Raw genomic sequence first — 18,151 nt, forward strand, 5'->3', positions numbered from 1 at the left:
GTCAGGGGCCATATAAGATGTTAAGTTTCTGGAGATGGTAAGATGGTAAGATGTAATCCTGACCCCCTCCTTTTGTTTCCAATTTACACTTAAGGATAGAGAAGACTTGTGCATCTTTGAAGGCAGAAGGGAAAGAGCCAATAGACAGTGAAAGATTGAATAGAGAATTGAGAAAGAAGTGGTGATTGAGAATGCAGAAAATGTAAGATGGTAGAAGTGGTCACCTTGGCAAGGAGAAGGGGCTGCCTCTTTGTTAGAGATAGGGAAAAAAGAAGAGAGTAGGAAATTATGTCAGCTATAATATGTAGGACAGTCACTGATCTGTATTGATAGAGGGAGTTTCCTGTCTGAAAATTCCCTATACAAATGAAATCACAAGTCCATCAGAAGCAAAAAACCCAGACTCCTGAATACTCACTATTCATTTTCATAATGTTTTGTACAGTATCACAGAATTGGAAAGGATTTATTTCCACCCATAACTAAACAGAAATTACTTCGGTAATGTATCAATATAGACAACTTGTAATTGACCAACCTATGCTCAAAGACCATAGGCAGTCCATACCACTGTTACTTATTTTTAAATTTTTCTTTTTATTATAAACTTGACAATCAATAACAAACACAAACAGTTCCATATGCAAACCCCCAAATAGAGAAAGAAGCTTGTGAATGAAACATAAATGAATATGGATATTTATTGAAACTGAATATTAATAACTTCAGAAACTAGGATATTGAATATCCTCTCCCCAACCATAGCCTTTCTGAATATTGCCAACAAAATCCAGCAGAAAAATATAGACAAGAAAATTCTAGTCAAAATTATTATGAAATATATTGATTGTCTGGGAATCCAGTTACCAGTACACATCCAGGAATTATATTAATATAACATATTCTTTTCAGGAATAGAAGACTTAAATAATTGAAAAGATTTTTAAAGTATATTTTAATACAATAGTACCAACATTGCCCTACAGATGACCTTTTTTGAACTTCACCCTGCTTTCCTGCTGTTAATATCCTTAGAATGTTTCATTGACATTCTTTTCTTTAAATTACTATCCTCTAACTTTTCTTCTTCCCAGAACACACACAAATTGCCTTCTTTTTTCTGCTATAAAATTTTCTCATAATAAATAAGTATAGTGAAACAAGAAAAATTCACACATTGTATCTGAAAAGGTTGATGTCATTCTGCATCTAAAATCTACCATTGCTCTGCCAGGAGGTGGGATGAATGCTCCATTTTCAATCTCTGGAATCATGACTAATTATCATATTGACTTCTTTAGTCTTTCAGAGTTATTTTTCTTTACAATATTGTAGCTGTTACATAAATTGTTCTCTTGGTTCCTCTCTGCATTCTGCATCAGTTCATGTAAACCTTTTATAGGTCTGGTTGCATCAGTCTCATTATTTCTTATGGTGCAAGAATATTCTATTAAAATCACATATCATAATTTGTTTATCCATTCCACAATTAATGGGCATCCATTTTATTTCTAGTTATATGATACCGTAAAAATGCTTCTAGAAATAGTTTTGTACTTGATCTCCTTCCCTTTAATTTCCTCAAGGTATATGTCTAGTAGTGATATCATGGCTCAGCAGGTATAACACAGTTTAGTGACTTTTGGTATAGGTTTATATTGCTTTTTGGAATAGTTAGACTGATTGACAGTTTTATTAACAGTGCATTAATGTGCCTTCTCTCCCAGAGTCCCATCAACAGTTTTCTTTTCCTTTTTTTTCTTTTTTTTCTTTTTTGGTCATCTGTATCAATCTGATCGTTGTCAAATGGAATTTGCATTTTAATTAACATTTCTCTTTATTTTCAGTTATTGGGACCATTTTTGTTTCATATCTGCTGATGGATTACCATCTGTTTCTATCCTTCAGCCATTTATCTTTCGGGAAGTGGCTTTTGTTCTTACACATTTGCATCCATTGACTGTATTATGGATATTTTCCTTATTCAGAGAAATTAATTTTAAAGATTTTTACCATTTCACTATTTCCCTTCAAATCTAGCTGCATTTATTGCAAAATTTTTGAATTTTTTTGTAATGCAAATATTCTATTTGTATTTTGTGATTATCTTTATCATCTATTTGGTTAAACACTCTTACTTTATCAAGTTTTGTGATAGGCTTCTATTAATCTTTCATAATGGGTTTATAATATGATCTGGATGTAGGTTATTTATTTTTGAATTCTTTATAGGTTGCTAGGTGGCATAGTGGCTAAAGCTCCTGGTCTGGAGTCAGAGAGACCTATTTGAATTCTCTTAGACACTTAGTGATCTGTAGTTCACTTAATCTCTATCTACCTAAGTTTCCTCACTTGTAAAATGGGCATAATAATAGAATATACCTGCCAAGGTTATTGTGAGGATTAAATGAAATAATAGTTGTAAAATGCTTTGCAAATCTATAAATGCTAGCTATTAATAATATTATTAATATGTAATTTATTTTGTTAGATACTGTTCTAAATCTAATTTTTCTGAGTACTTGACAATTTTCTGAGTTATTATAGAATCATTTCCCTTTCTTAAAGTACTTACTTTTTTAAGTTAAGTTCTTAGATTTATTGAACAATGTGCTACAATGTTTGATTGTTTTTGTGTTTTGTGTATTTATCTGATCAATTGATCAAGTTTCCTATTTCTTGTAGTCAGTACCAAATCATTTTGACTATTATAGATTCATAGATTAGTATGAAATCTAATAATCCTGACCCCCTCCTTTTGTTTCCAATTTAAATTTTTTTTCATTTCTCTTCCTTAGCCTTTTGTTCTGTCATATGTTTTTGTAATTTTGTCCAATTCTGTCAAGAAATCCTTGGTGGTAAGGGGCAATTAGGTGATGCAATGGATAGAGCACCAGCTCTGAAGTCAAGAGGAGCTGAGTTCAAATTTGACCTCAGACACTTAACATTTTCTAGCTGTGTGACCCTGGGCAAGTCACTTAGCCCCAATTGCCTCAGGAGGAAAAAAAAAGCAACTGGCAAAGAAATCCTAAATTATTCTTCTGTTATTTAATATTTTAATATAAATGGGTATTGTATTTTGTCAGAAGTTTTTTTATATCTGTTGGTATAATTGTGTGATTTTTTAAAAATTTGCTAATATAGCCTAAATAGAGAGAGAATATAGCAGGTACTCCTGCCGTCTCCTGGACAAGGTGTAAATTTGCTAGATATAATGTAACAAAACTTGTTATATTTTCTTTGTCTTATTAGCCTTAATGTTTACAGGGAGGCTGAGGGCCCTTTTTAGGGAAAATAAAGTGAGCCAAATTCTCTGTTCTCAAGAGAAATCCATATCCGAAGAGATGAACCAAAGATATCTGCAAAACTTTAACATTACAGGATAATAGATTTAAAGTTAGAAAGGACCTTTGATGTCCTTACTCTCTTTTGTGCTTTTTTCTTATCACTGAGGCCTTTGTTCTGGAAGTGATCAAATTTTATAGCATTCTTGGAAATCCAAGGATGACACAAGAGAAGTGGTAGAATTCACACATGACCTTCCTGGAACTTGGAATTGACCTTTAAAAAAAAAAGGACATGCTAGAGGGATGTTGATCCAGACAAAAGGAGATGGAGACCCCAAAATATCAATGAAGAATGGCCTTTTCAAAGGAAAGGCCTTGGGAGAAATTGTATAAGACAAGTAAGAGTGAACAATACAAAAATAGGCATAAAGAAAGGAAAAATACAGAGAAATAGAGGAAAAATTGGTTGTCTACTGTTCTAGAGAGACTATAGATCTATAACTTTATAAGAAACCTTACATACTCATCTCCAGTAACTCACATTACTTAGAGATATGCACCATATCTGCCATATATACATCTAGGAATATAGACTCTGAAAGAAAGGCAGAGTCTGGGTCAGAATTTAGAAGCCAGCAGGGGAAAGATTGCTCCACACCCTTCAAAAACATAACTAAGCTATTTTAATGTCTTGCTAGTGGGTCAAACAAAACTTGTTATATTTTCTTTGTCTTATTAGCCTTAATGTTTACAGGGAGGCTGAGGGCCCTTTTTAGGGAAAATAAAGTGAGCCAAATTCTCTGTTCTCAAGAGAAATCCATATCCGAAGAGATGAACCAAAGATATCTGCAAAACTTTAACATTACAGGATAATAGATTTAAAGTTAGAAAGGACTTTTGATTTCCTTACATTTAGCTCCCTTGTTTTTTAGTTGAGTAAATTGAGACCCAGAGGGATTGAGTAATTCAAATGTCTTTCTACCTCACTGTGTCAATTCTGCACCCAATACTCTGTTCAGATGTGCAGGAGATAGGGTGAATATAAAACTGCAAATATGTGCTGACTAGGGGACCACATATTGTGAGTCTATGGCATTGTGCCTTTATATTGTATGTATATTTGATAAGCTTAAGCAATGGAGAGAGTAAGGAGGACATGAATTCACATCCAGCCTCAGATGCTGACTAGCTATGTGTGATCATGGACAAGTCACTTAACCTGTTTGCCTCAGCTTCCTGAATTATAAAATGAGTATAATAATAATAATAATAACTTCCTCCCAGGATTATTATGGGGATCAAATGAGATGATATTTCTAAAGCACTTAGCACAGTGCCTGAAAGGCATAGCCAAAAAAAGAACCTGGATTAACATTTTTAAAAATCATAAGAGAAAAAAAGGTCTAGATCTCTTAGAACCAGGAGCAAAGTTTAAAAAAAAAAAAAGAAAGAAAGAAAGAAAGAAAAAATAAATAAAACCTCCAGGAATATTTTAGCAAAATCTTAGAGCTTCCAGGCCAAAATAAAAATGCAAATTACAAACATCCAAAGTGAAAAATTTGAGGACCAGAAAGCTACTGTCAAGATCACACATAATTTAGCAGTGACCATGCCAAAGGAACAGTGAGCTTGGAATACCATATTCCACAAAGCAAAAGGTATAGATTTACATTCAAGAAAAATTAACCTAGCAACAATAAGTATGATTCTAAAAGGGGAAGAATTGGGTCTTTAATGAGATAAAGGACATTTCCAAGTATTCTTGGAAATAACAAGTATTCTTGATAAAAAGCCTGGAGCTGAAGAGAGACTGAAATACTCTTGAAAGAGTCAAGAGTAAAAATAAACATAAGCAAGTAGTCATAAGGAACCAAACAAATTGAACTGTTTATATTCTAATATGAGATGATATGTCTATCCTCTTAAAATTTATCATCATCTAAGAGGAGGTTAGAATTAGGAGATTAGAATTCAAGAGAATATTGTACATAGCAACAAGATTATATGATGATCAACTGTGATGGGCTTGGCTCTTTTCAACAATGTGGTAATTCAAGGCAGTTCCAATAGACTTGTGATGAAAAAAGCCATCTATACATATAGAGAGAGGACTTTGGAGACTGAATGTGGATCACAACATAATATTTTCACCTCTTTTTATGTTGTTTGCTTGCTTGTTTTTTTCTTTCTCATTTTTTTCCCTTTTTGATCTGATATTTTTTGTGCAGCATGATAAATGTGGAAATCTGTTTAGAAGAATTGCACATGTTTAACTTGTATTGCTATTTAGGGGATGGGATGGAGGAAAAGAAGGGAGAAAATTTTGGAACACAAGATTTTGCAAGGGTGAATGTTGAAAACTATCTTTGTATGTATTTTGAAAATAAAAAGCTATTATCAAAATAAAAAAAAATATCATTAAAGATTATGGAGGGAATATAATTAGAGAGGCTTGGAATTGTTCTTTTATGTTTGATGATCTTAAAATAAGAATAAAAAATAAGGGAAAGCTAAGAAAATTATCTCATATAATTGTGGTAAACAAATAGAAGTCTCTACAAACAGAGAGGGAAGGAGTAAGGTCGGGAGACCTGGGGACACTAAACTCTCACTTTCAACTGAGCTGATCAGAAGAATACACACAATTGGTGAAAGAAAAGCATTTCACTCAGTTGGTAAACAGAAAAGAAAGAAAGAAGGAACAGGAAGCATAAAAGACAAAGTAGATTAAGAGAGAGATAAGTTCTAAGTGAAATAAACTCTTAAGGAATGTAGATTTCAAAGAGAAACATAAAGAAAAAGAAAGCAAGGATAATGCTCTAGATAATGTTGAAAAAAAGAGGGGCAGGAGACCAGAAGTAATTATTACACCAAATCTAGAACACTGGTGCTGAGCTCACTGATTGCTCTTATTATACTCTTCCTTATAAAAATGGAGATGGAAATATAGAATAAGAGAATTTAATGAAAGGAAATACACTATTGATAATCATAACTATGAATATGGATAGGATGGACTCACCCACAAAATGAAAGAGGATAGCAGAAGGGATTAGAAAGCAGAATCCAGAAGGAATTAGAAAGCAGAATCCAACAATATATTATTTACAAGAAATAAACTTCAAATGGAAATATGTACCTAGAGTTAAAATAAGGGGCTGAATTAGACTTTTATGCATAGCTGAAGTAAAAGAGGCAGAGATAGCAATCATCTCAGATAATGACAGCAAAAAAGAGATAAAAAGGGAAAAACTACTTTTGCTGAAAAATTCCATAAACAATGAATTAAAACTAAAACTAAACCTAATGGCACAGAATCTACATTAAAGGAAATTTTAAATGAATTACAGGGAGAAATAGTGGGGGGGGGGGGAGGGAGAGGGAGAGGGCTTAGTTTCCCCCTTCATATTTAGAAAAATTTAATCAAAAGATAAAAAAAGAAATGAAGGACACAAATAGTATTTTAGCAAAATTAGATATGCATCTGATGATTATTGAAGGAGAAAAGGAGTGTATATGTATATATACATATATCACACATATAGAGAGAGAAAGAGAGAAGAAAGGAATATATATATATATATGTATACACATACACACACACACACATATACACACACACACACACACACATATATTTAAGTGTACATAGAACCTTCAGAAAAATTGATCATGTATCAAGCCATAAATAGGCAGAAATAATAATAATCATAAAGGTAGAAAAGTAGAAATATTAAACACATTTTTATGAATTACAGTGCAATAAAAATTCAGTAAAGAACCATTGAAGAAATAATCAAAAATTAATTGGAAACTAAAGAATTTATTTCTAAAGAATTTGTGTGGGGCAGCTAGGTGGTGCAGTGGATAGAGCACCAGCCTAAAGTCAGGAGGACCTGAGTTCAAATCTGGCCTCAGTCACTTAACATGTCCTGGCTGTGTGATCCTGGGCAAGTCACTTAATCCCACTTGCCTCAGGAAAGAAAGAAAGAGGGGGGGTGCGGGAAGAGGGGTAGAGGGGAGAGAGAGGGGAAGAAAGGATAGGGGAGAGAGGAGAGTCAAAGTACAGGTTAGAAACAATAGATAATTTCATTTAAAGATAATGACAATGAGAGAAGTTGGAAACATTTTGGGGATGCAGCGAAAAGAAAATTTATATCTTAAAACATTTTCATCAATAAAAAGAGAAAGCAGATCAATAAATTGAGCATGCTACATTTAAAAATCTGGAAAGTGAACAAATTACATCATTAAACATCAAAAAACACATATTAAAGGAGAGATTAACAAAATTGAAAACAAAAATCCCATTGATTTAGTAAAACTAGCAGTGCTTTTTGAAAAGGAGGTGAGACTGAAATAGATAAATCATAACTAGATTTCAAGTATAAATCAAATTCCTATTAAATATAAAAAATGAAGAAAGTTGAATCCATAGCCAAGGAAGAAATAAAAGAAAGTCCAGTTATATTTCAATAATTTAAATGAAATGGCCAAGTATTACATATGTATAAAATGCCTAGAGTAATAGAACAGGAAATATATAATTATATCTTAGAAAAAAGAAATTGAATAAACTCTAAATGAATTTCCAGAGAGAAAAAAAAATCCAGGATCAGATGGATTTACAAGCAAATTCTACAAAATATTTAAAGCACAATTGATTCAAATTGTATATAAAACTGTTTGGAAAAAAAAAATAGAAGAGTAGGAGTCTTACCAAATATTTTCTTATATAAATCGATAATCTGGTTGAATTTATACCAAAAAAGCAAGGTTGAGTAATTATTTGAAAAAACTTCAAATATAGTAGATCAACAAAAATATGATTAAACTATAGAAATGAAATCATGTGAAATCTTTTGATAAAATACAATACCCATTCCTGTTTAAAAAGAAAAAACTCAGGAGAAAGCATAGGAAATAAATGGTTCTTTTAAAAATCTGTTAAGTATAATGAGCAGTAACCATCTAAAACCAAGGGCTGTTAAGTCTCACAGATTCAATATTGCCTATGTTTCTAAATAATATTTTGATCTCTTCATTTAAACATTAATCATCTTTTTTCTCCCTGGGGCAATTGGGGTTAAGTGACTTGCTCAGGATCACACAACCAGGAAGTGTTAAGTGTCTGAGGCCAAATTTGAAGTCGGGTCCTCCTAACTTCAGGGCTGGTTCTCTATCCACTGCACCAACTATCCCCTAAAACATTAATCATCTTATGTCACGATTCAATTGCTAACATTTTTTGTACTTTAGGAAATGTGTTTAAAGTAGACACCTTTGAAAAAGACCTGTATGTGCAAGAATGTTTGTGGCAGCTTTTTTTGTAGTGGCCAGAAACTGGAAACTGAGTAGATGCCCATCAGTTGGAGAATGGCTGAATAAATTGTGGTATATGAATGTTATGGAATATTATTGTTCTGTAAGAAATGACCAACAGGATGATTTCAGAGAGGCCTGGAGAGACTTACATGAACTGATGCTGAGTGAAATGAGCAGGAGATAATTATATACTTCAACAACAATATCATATGATGATCAGTTCTGATGGATGTGACTCTCTTCAATAATGAGATGATTCAAACAAGTTCCAATTGTTCAGTAATGAACTGAACCAGCTACACCCAGTGAAAGAACTCTGGGAGATGACTATGAACCACTACATAGAATTCCTAATCCCTCTATTTTTGTCCACCTGCATTTTTTTATTTCCTTCACAGGCTAATTGTACACTATTTCAAAGTCTGATTCTTTTTGTACAGCAAAATAACTGTTTGGACATATATACTTTACATTGTATTTAATTTATACTTTAACATATTTAACATGTATTGGTCAACCTGCCATCTGGGGGATGGGGTGGAGGGAAGGAGGGAGAAAATTGGAACAAAAGGTTTGGCAATTGTCAATGCTGTAAAGTTACCCATACATATAACTTGTAAATAAAAAGCTATAATAAAAAAAATAGACACTTTTGTTTTCTACCTTTTTTCTTAAGTTGAAATGTGTCTAATGTCTTTTCACTGTATTTAGAATTAAATCTTGGTTTCAAGAAGAACACATTTTTATTGTGTTCAGGAAGCATTCTTTTTTGAGCCTTGGTTTCCTAATTTTTTAATTGTCCTCTTTATTAAGAACTTGTTGAACATTAATAAAAATAAGCATTTATGTTAACAAAGAATAGAAAAGAGAATTGTATGTCATAACATGAATCTCTATTGTGTGTAGCTTGTGTTTTTTAAAGTAAATGTTAAATTTTATATAGTAATTCCAAAGTTTTCATCCTCTGAACTCTTCTGTGAATATTTTAAACATTCCATTGGCTTGCCAACTCCCCTTTTCCTTCCAACAATACTTTTTAAAAAGGCCCTTCTTTATAGCAAATAAATCTAGTCAAGCAATTCATCCAATTATTCATCATGTCTTGAAAGAGATGTCTAATTTTGTACCTCTAGTTTATCACCCTTTTGTCAAGAGGTAGGTCGGTGATTCATTTTTGGTCCTCTAGAGTAATGGTCCTTTCATTGATCAGAGTTCTTAAGTCTTTCAGATTTTTTTTTCCATTTTGATTTTGTAGTCATTGTATTATGTTGTTCTTCTGGTTTTATTCACTTCTCTCTCCAATTCAATTTGTCCCAGGTTTCTCTGAATCCATCTCTTTCATCATTTCTTATAGTGTAATAATATGCTATTCCATTCACCATTCCTCATCTTTGGTTTTTTTTAAAATAATGAATGGAAGTTGGATTTTATAAAGACATTTTCTGCATTTATTGCTATTACTACTCATGTTTTTTTTTTTTTAAAGTGAGTTCTTTTCTATTAGCCTTCTAACCATGAAGAATATGTGGAAGATGGGAAAAGGTAATTAGTTTTGTTTATTCAGTTTAGTTCTGACATAACGTACTTAATGATTATTAAGGCTGTAGTAGTTATAACTTATATCTAACAGTTTTTCCCCCTGAATTATTTTTTGATATTTCAGAGGTTCAGAGGAGCTTAGAAGAAATTGAGACAGAACCAGAAACAGAAGAGGAAGAAGCCTTTTGGAGTGCAAAGATCTTACCAGTCTTACATGACTTAGAGAAGGGTAGGAAACATTTAAATTTTTTGTTATATACTATATTTGTTAAAGGGATCTCAGAAAAGAAAATAGTTTATGCCCTCCCCATTGTCATTATATTTTTAATACATTATACCCATCAATCAATTCTTGTGCCTACGTTCAATACCTTATCATAGTATGGAAGTGACCCCTCATTCTCGGAAGTCTACAAAATGCAGATTCTCAAAGATTCAACCAAGCTGGAAGTATGGAATAATTGATAAACTTCATCTTTTTCCCTCTAAGAACCAGTTATGAGAGGCCTAATGTTAGATTAGTAAATTAAGTTCAGATTAATGGAATTTTCAGCCAGAGAGAAGCTATTGGGAGCCTTCTGCCATGTTATGGAGTGTTGAGGAAAATGTTAGTGCAAAGAAATTGCTTCCATGAGTAAAATATGTACTCATCAGAAACTTGATTGGACATGTACAAACACATATAGGGACTTACTTCATTTTAACTGACATCTTTGTTCCTGTAAATTGCATATAATTTAAATTCTTGGTAAATAAAAGCTTACTTTAATTATATAAAAGGGGCGTACCATTTAAAAGATTCCTGAAGTGAATCATTTTGTAAAAAGCAAATAACCCTATTCTATTCTGAATAATAATCCTTTAATTTGTTGGTTTTGTAAATTAAGAATTTCTTATTGTAAATTTTCATAGAGTTGGCTAGACTCTGATGCCTCACACTGCCATATTCTAAATCATAAAAGGGCATTTAGATGTATTTAGCTCTTTGCTCTCTGGATTTATTTTAATTTTTTAAAAAATCATGTCAGATAAATAAAGGATTTTAAATGATTTTTAAAACAAGCAAATACATGTTGAGTGGTTCTTTAACAGCTGCACATTTCAGGCTTTGTCATAGCTGAAGATGATTTGTTAAATGTGACTTTGCCTGAGTGTTACAAAGCTGTAGAATGAGCTATATAACTTATTTAAAAGTGACTATTGATTCCTCTCTTCAGGAGGAATCTACCTTGCTCTTCAGCGAGTGTCAGGTAATGAATTTTGTGGGAAGCTTGAGTATATATATAACTCATATAGAAAGGTTTTGTTTTTATTTTTAACCAGATTATTGTTCTTTATCAAATGCTTAACTAATCTCTTAGTAGATATTCATTTGAAAATAGTGTGGCCTTCAGTGAGAAGGGATAAGGATTTTTTTTTTTGCTTATATTAAAATGACACATTTGCTTGGAGTCATAATTCTCTAATATTTTTGTGATAGGTCTCCTTTTATTCAGTAAAAAAAAAGTTTTTGTGTTAAAAAAAGAGAAGCAAACAATTAAAATACTTATAGTTAAGGATTCTTATTCATTCTTACTTTTTAGACTACAGTGGTTTAGGTATTTCGAAGTAAGTAGCATGCAAATTATTCAAAGTATTATTTATGCCTGCACATATGTATATCTACATATATGTATGGTGCTGAGCTACCCTGATATGTGATAGATGATTATACTGAACAAGGAGAAATGATAAGAACCTGTGCCAGGCAGGATCAGTGACCCCCTTCTTCCTTTTCCTGTGGCAAGAAGTTCAGTATATCGAAAGCACATTTGTGTTGCTCTATTGACTGAAACAAGGATTCTTGGTACTTTGATGACAAAGAACAAGATATATTCTTTGGCCTGGACCTCCCTTCCATTCCTCATCCCCATGCCCTGAAGGAACATCATTTTGGGCTTTATATATTGTTTCTTGTTGAGTTAAAACATGCCTGTGTTAAAGAGATGGGTTTTTTTGTTTGTTTGTTTTTTAGCATCACTGACCCATTTGCCTTTTCTTTGAAATCCTCTTGAATCTGAGACAGAGAGGAATTAACAGTTCTTGGTCTCTACAGAGCATAATCCAAGAAGAGAAAAATTTAAAAATTTAACAAGAGAAATTGAGATTTTTACATAAGGAAAAACCTCCTGACAAGCAGGAGTTATTAAACATTAGAACAAGATGCCAATGAAGAATGTTGTATCTATAAACATAAATTCCTTGAGTGCCTACTACTTGGAGATGGGAAATGGGTTAGAAGATATCTTTAGATTCCTATTAGCTCTTGGATTTCATAATATATGAAGAGCAACTGAGTTGTGAGATGCATGCTTCCTGATAGTTAAGATTTGTTTTTTATTATGGTTTTAAAAATCAACTCTAAAGACATACTTTTTTCTTCTGGTGGGTAAAATAATGATTCTTTGAAGGCAGCAAACCAGAAAAGCAATGTATATTTAAAATAATCTGGGAAGACAACCCAAAGTAGACTTGAAATGAAGGGTTTCAGGAGAAATTGCCAATCACAGAAGAGTCAAATAACAAAAGCATTTCTCACAATAGAATTCATTTCTATTCTCTCTTTAAATTTAGTCTCAGCCATTTCCCACTAATTCTTTTATTTAAGTATATAACTGTTAGGCATTGAAGGTTACTTAGCTATTGAGGTTTAAATTTTTTTTTCTTAGATGTTATTGTTGAAATGAGCTAAAAATGGACTGAGTCATTTCCTTCTGCAGTTGCATGTTTCCTTTATGTGGGCTTTTAAAGGCACATATTTATTTTAGATTAGTTTGATACTTTTTAATTTCATGATGAGATCTATTAGTAATGTCATTTATTTACAATTGAAGATCTCATGCTTTGGATTCTTTTAGGTTATTACTCATTGGGTTCACTTTTATGTGCTTCATTTTCCTTTTAAAAAAATTTTAAATTAGCAGTCAAGATACCACTTATAAAAATTGCACTTCCTAAAGATTCTAATACTAAATTAAAAACTTTTCTTTGTTATCCTGTCAACTGAAATTTTTTTGATCCTCATTTATCCTATCTTACATCACATTGATGTGAGAATGCTTTGAGATTTGGTTCTGTTTAAACCCTGTTTCTCCCAGGTGGTAAGCATTTTTTTTCCCATGGTAGAATAAATATGGTATTCGAAAAAAATATGATTGTAGATTGCATTAAGTGATGCGTTGTCTAGATTTTGAAAACAGTTTAATTAAAGCTAACCAAAAGTAGGACAGCTTCTGGTAAAAAAAAGTAGAAAATTCTTTCTCTAGAGATAAGGAAAACTTCCAAAAAAGAGTAGATGACTATTTGATAATAAGTGAGTTCTAGAAGTTATTCTTGATCAGACATAGGGCAAAATGAGCTCTAAAATCTGTGAAAATTTTTGAAATTCTCAGGCTCATGCCACCAGTAAATTTGATAAATTATGTATCTTACACATTTATTTAAACCATTTGTAAAAAGATTGAATGACAGTAGGCCCAAGGGCAAATGTCCCTTCCCAAGAGACCTTTTAGATTAACATTAGTCCATTGTTGTTATGTCTGATAAGTCAGCTAACTTTTTGTTCACCTAATCATATTAACTACGCCCTCCTCAAGCTGGCATCTCTACTTCTTGTCCAAAAGGATGGCATAAGAGATTTTGTAAAATTCTTTGATGAAATCTAAATATTGATAGCTTTCTCTGATCTCTGCCAGTAGTATAGTATACCTGTCAAAAAAAGAAAAGGAGTCACCCTATCATTATCTCTTCTTGATGATGTTATATTGGATCTTAGTTATTCTCAAAGCATTCCTTTAAATATTACATTCTGGATTTTTTCTAGGAAAAGGAGATAGGTTCCTCTAGTAAGCATTATTGAATGTTTATTATGTAGGTACAAGGAATTGATGATTGAAATTTTATATGAGACCTCTAATCTCAGAAGCTTACTATCTAGTTGTAAAGATAGGACTGGGATAAATAATAATACAAAAGAATAAATAACAATATAAAATAACTCATGTTGTCCTAATTATGTAGATAATAAATACTATAAGAATTTAGTTAGGACAGATGTGGATTGTTGCATTGAAAAATAACCATTTTTGTAGCGACTTGGAAATGGGCAATAAGAAGAAAATACTGCTAGAGTAATGTTTGTAGGCTATTGGAGGTAAAGAAGACAATAATAATAATAATGACAATAATAAAAATATTTTCCATTTTTATGTTTCACTCTTAAGTTTTGGACAGATTTCAAATGAAATTTACCTTATTTCCTGATCAGTTAATATAATTAATTTGCAAACTTGGAGGGATAAATGAAAATTATTAAAAATATAAAATCCAAATAGTTGGAGGAGGTAGTAGGGAAAAGGCAAAACCTAAAATCTTATAGGCCTTATATGGGGGGGGGGGGGGAAGAAGAGTTCTTTATTGTATTGATAAACTGAAAAGATTGGTTTTTAATGGTAAATGATACTTTCTTCTCTTTATTCTCATAACAGAAGACAATATTGAAAATTTTTGTGCTGCCTGCACCCAGCTTCATCAAGCTTTAGAGGAAGGAAGCATGCTTGGAAAGAGATTTAAGAAAAGGAATATACTTCTGAAGACCTTATATAAACTAGTTGATGTTGGTTCAGACTTGCTCAGCCTAAAACTTGCAAAAATTATTCTAGCTGTAAGTTTTTCTTTCTTGTGAATTGGTGTGTTGCTTTAAAAAAAGAAGTTCATTTTCCTATATATTTACAAATGCCACAGTGTTAATTAGAAGTGAATTTGGATTTTGAAATAAATGGTTATAAGAGTGATTTCTACAGGTAAAGTGCAAATCTAAGGCAAAAGACATAAAAATTTTAAGACTGAAGACATGATTAAGTTTAATTACTTATTCTAGAACATTCTGATTAGTATTCTGTTCTTATAATATTCTGATCTCTAGTCTGTGTGCTTCAGTATCAGATAGTAAAACTCAGTAGAAAATATTTTGCCTTGTGATTTCACCAGTGATTTAAGATTTTCTAGTCTAGTAAGAAATAACAGTAACTTTATGATATGATTATAAAACAGTGACAGCAGACATGTATGTAAACTTGAAAATGTGAATTCCATTCTGGTTTTATGAGGTTTGTAGACAACTAGGATGATGTATAAGTAAAAGGAAAAGTCAGGCATCGGGATAGAAATCCTAGCTCAAGTAAAATGATGTAAATGACAGAAAGGAATATTATATTCTAAGCATAAACAATTTGATCAAAAGATGTCATAGTTGTTAGCTGACCCTTTAAAAAAATCATTAAAAGAAATGTAGAGAGTTGTATTCACCTATAAAGGTAAATAATTTTGTTGTTAGCCCTAAACATTTTAACATCTGAGTATATATAGAAAGTGATTTTTAGTATGATGATTAAAATGAATATCAACATATTCTATCCTTGTCATTTATAGTTGGAAGCTGTTGTTACTTTATGTTTCTTATTTAATTTTTGATGCTATGCTTAATATTCTAATTTAGAATGTATATTACATTTCACTTTGATGCAAAAGAGATATGCATCATGCAAAAAAGATGTTTGTTAACTTCATCACGTTCTTTATATTGATATTCTTGTTATGAATATAAGAATAGTTGAAAGGGCAGTTCTTAAAAGGTTAAAAAGGCATTTTTGAAAAAAACTATCTTTGAATGAAAGTTCTCATAAGGCAAGTAATCTGGGCTTAATTTTATAGGTAAATTTTAAAGGATTTAAAGTTTTAATTATCTGCTATTTAAAATATTCAACCTACTTTTGGTTATATGATGCCTGGAATCAGGAAGATTCAAATTCTTGAGTTCAAATCTGGTCTCCGACATTTACTAACAGTGTGATTCTGGCCAGCTCATTGAACTGCTCTATAGATGAGTTCCCTCATCTATCAAAATCAAGGAGTTGGACTTGAGGATCTCTAAGGAGCCTTAATAACTTGGTGTTGTGGCAGGTATATTACTGTAGGGCCTGAAGTCTGAGTTTGATCTAGCTTAGACACTAGCTTGTGTGATCCTGAAAACATGTTTCTTTCAGTATCCTCATCTCTAAAATGAGCTGGAGAAGGAAAATAGTAAATCACTCCAGGATTTTTGCCCATTAAAATCCCAAATGGGGTCATGAAGAATCAGATACAACTGAAAAACAACAGCAGACAAAATGATATTCTGTGAAATCAACATATTCAGGAATAGGAGTTCTTGGATAGGGTACCAGTCGTGAAGTGAGGAGGACTTGAGTTCAAATGTGACCTCAGACACTTAACACTTACTGGCTGTGTGACCCTGAGCAAATCACTTAACTCCAATTGCCTCAGCCAAAATAAAAAAAAGTATAAGAGTTGTTAACTTGAGGGCTTTGTGAACTTGATTTCTAAAAATATTTTTATAATTATATTTTGATATAATTGGTTTCCTTTTTAAACTTCCTTCTTATTTTATGCATTTAAAAATGTTATTCTAAGAACAAGGTTCATAGATTTCACCAACTGCTGAAGGTTCAAAAAAGCATCTTCCATGATATGCCTAAGTTGTAATATATATTCAGTCGAGTGTCCTATGGCTTTCACAGTGTTTGTCATTGAAAATTTTTTGCCACCCGGACCCAGCTAGAATCAAGCTTTAGAAAAATAAAGCACACTTGGAAAGAGAATTAAGAAAAGGAATGTACTTCTGAAGACCTTATATAAACTAGGTGATATTATACCATCAATTACTATAATTAATTAATTTATATCATCAATTAAGTCTGTATCAAATACACTACTTGCAATGAAGATTAGATTCCTGTTCCCTGAGATATTGAAAAATCTCGAACCATTAAATTACATTCTAAGAAAGCAAGATAACATATTTTTCAAATTATTTTCGAAAAGAGATTTTATGATCAATTATCATTCACAGTCAGAAAAAGTAAAGAATTAAAATGCACTATTCCTTGACACTTGAACTAACTCCAGTTTGTTTGTTTGTTTTTTTTGGGGGGGGATACAATTCAGTTATTTCTGTTACTTTTGTTAATGTGCAGAACTAAGAATTAATGTACAGAACTAGTTTGGTTTTTGACCAAATTTACAACCATCATTTTCTATTTTAACTAATTATTTAGGCCTCTGAAGAGACAAGGTGCCTTGCTTCTAGATGGGGGTTCTCCTTTCTAAATGAAAAGAAAAATTCTAGCACAAAGTCAAAAGGGCAACTGTGGTGTAGTAGATAGAGTGCTGGCTCTAGAGTCAGGAAGACTCAGCTACCTAAATTTAAATGCTGCCTCAGACACTGACTAGCTGTGTGACCCTGGGCAAGTCACTTAACCCTGTTTGCCTCAGTTTCCTCAGTTGTAAAATGAGCTGGAGAAGGAAATGGCAAACCATCTAGTATCTCTGCCAAGAAAAGCCCAAATAGAGCTTTTGAAGAGTCAGACACAAATGAAATGACTAAACAACAAAGCTCAATATAAATTAAGAATATGCCAAAAGAGCTAATTTAGACGGGGAGGAAGGGGAAGAGTGCTTGGTAATATTCCACCTTGATATGGAAACTACCTTCACTGACAGATTTGCAATTCTCCTATAACATATAATCTTTTTTTAAAGCTTTTTATTTTCAAAACATATGCATGGATAATTTTTCAACATTAATCTTTACAAAACCTTGTGTTTTAAATTTTTCTCTCCCTTCTCCCCACCCCCTCCCCTAGATGGCAAGTAACCCGATGTATGTTAAACATGTGTAACATATAATCTGAGAGAGTTATTGATGCCTTTGAGAGATTAAGTGATTTGCCTTTGGCCACACATCTAATGTATGTTGAAGCAGAACTTGAATCCAGGTGGTCTTGACTCCAAGGCCAGCCCTCTATATTATATTGCCTCTCTTAACAATCATTCTAACCTGTACTTAGGAAATTCCTCGTATGTGCCCGGGGCTAATTAATGGGTGACTAATGTCTTTGATG

General features: G+C 32.2%; 1 protein-coding gene across 2 annotated transcripts in view; it reads left to right on the top strand.

The window, feature by feature from the left end:
• Nucleotides 1-18,151, top strand: part of ARMC2 (armadillo repeat containing 2) — a 179,996-nt gene that overhangs the window by 59,104 nt on the left and 102,741 nt on the right. For both annotated transcript variants that reach the window (XM_051997500.1, XM_051997501.1), the window contains exons 7-8: nucleotides 10,276-10,380; nucleotides 14,678-14,853. In XM_051997500.1, the coding sequence (XP_051853460.1) occupies nucleotides 10,276-10,380; nucleotides 14,678-14,853 (281 nt within the window). The remainder of the gene's footprint in view (nucleotides 1-10,275; nucleotides 10,381-14,677; nucleotides 14,854-18,151) is intronic.

This window comes from Antechinus flavipes, chromosome 4, assembly GCF_016432865.1.
Source record: "Antechinus flavipes isolate AdamAnt ecotype Samford, QLD, Australia chromosome 4, AdamAnt_v2, whole genome shotgun sequence".
In the NCBI taxonomy this organism is placed as follows: domain Eukaryota; kingdom Metazoa; phylum Chordata; class Mammalia; order Dasyuromorphia; family Dasyuridae; genus Antechinus; species Antechinus flavipes.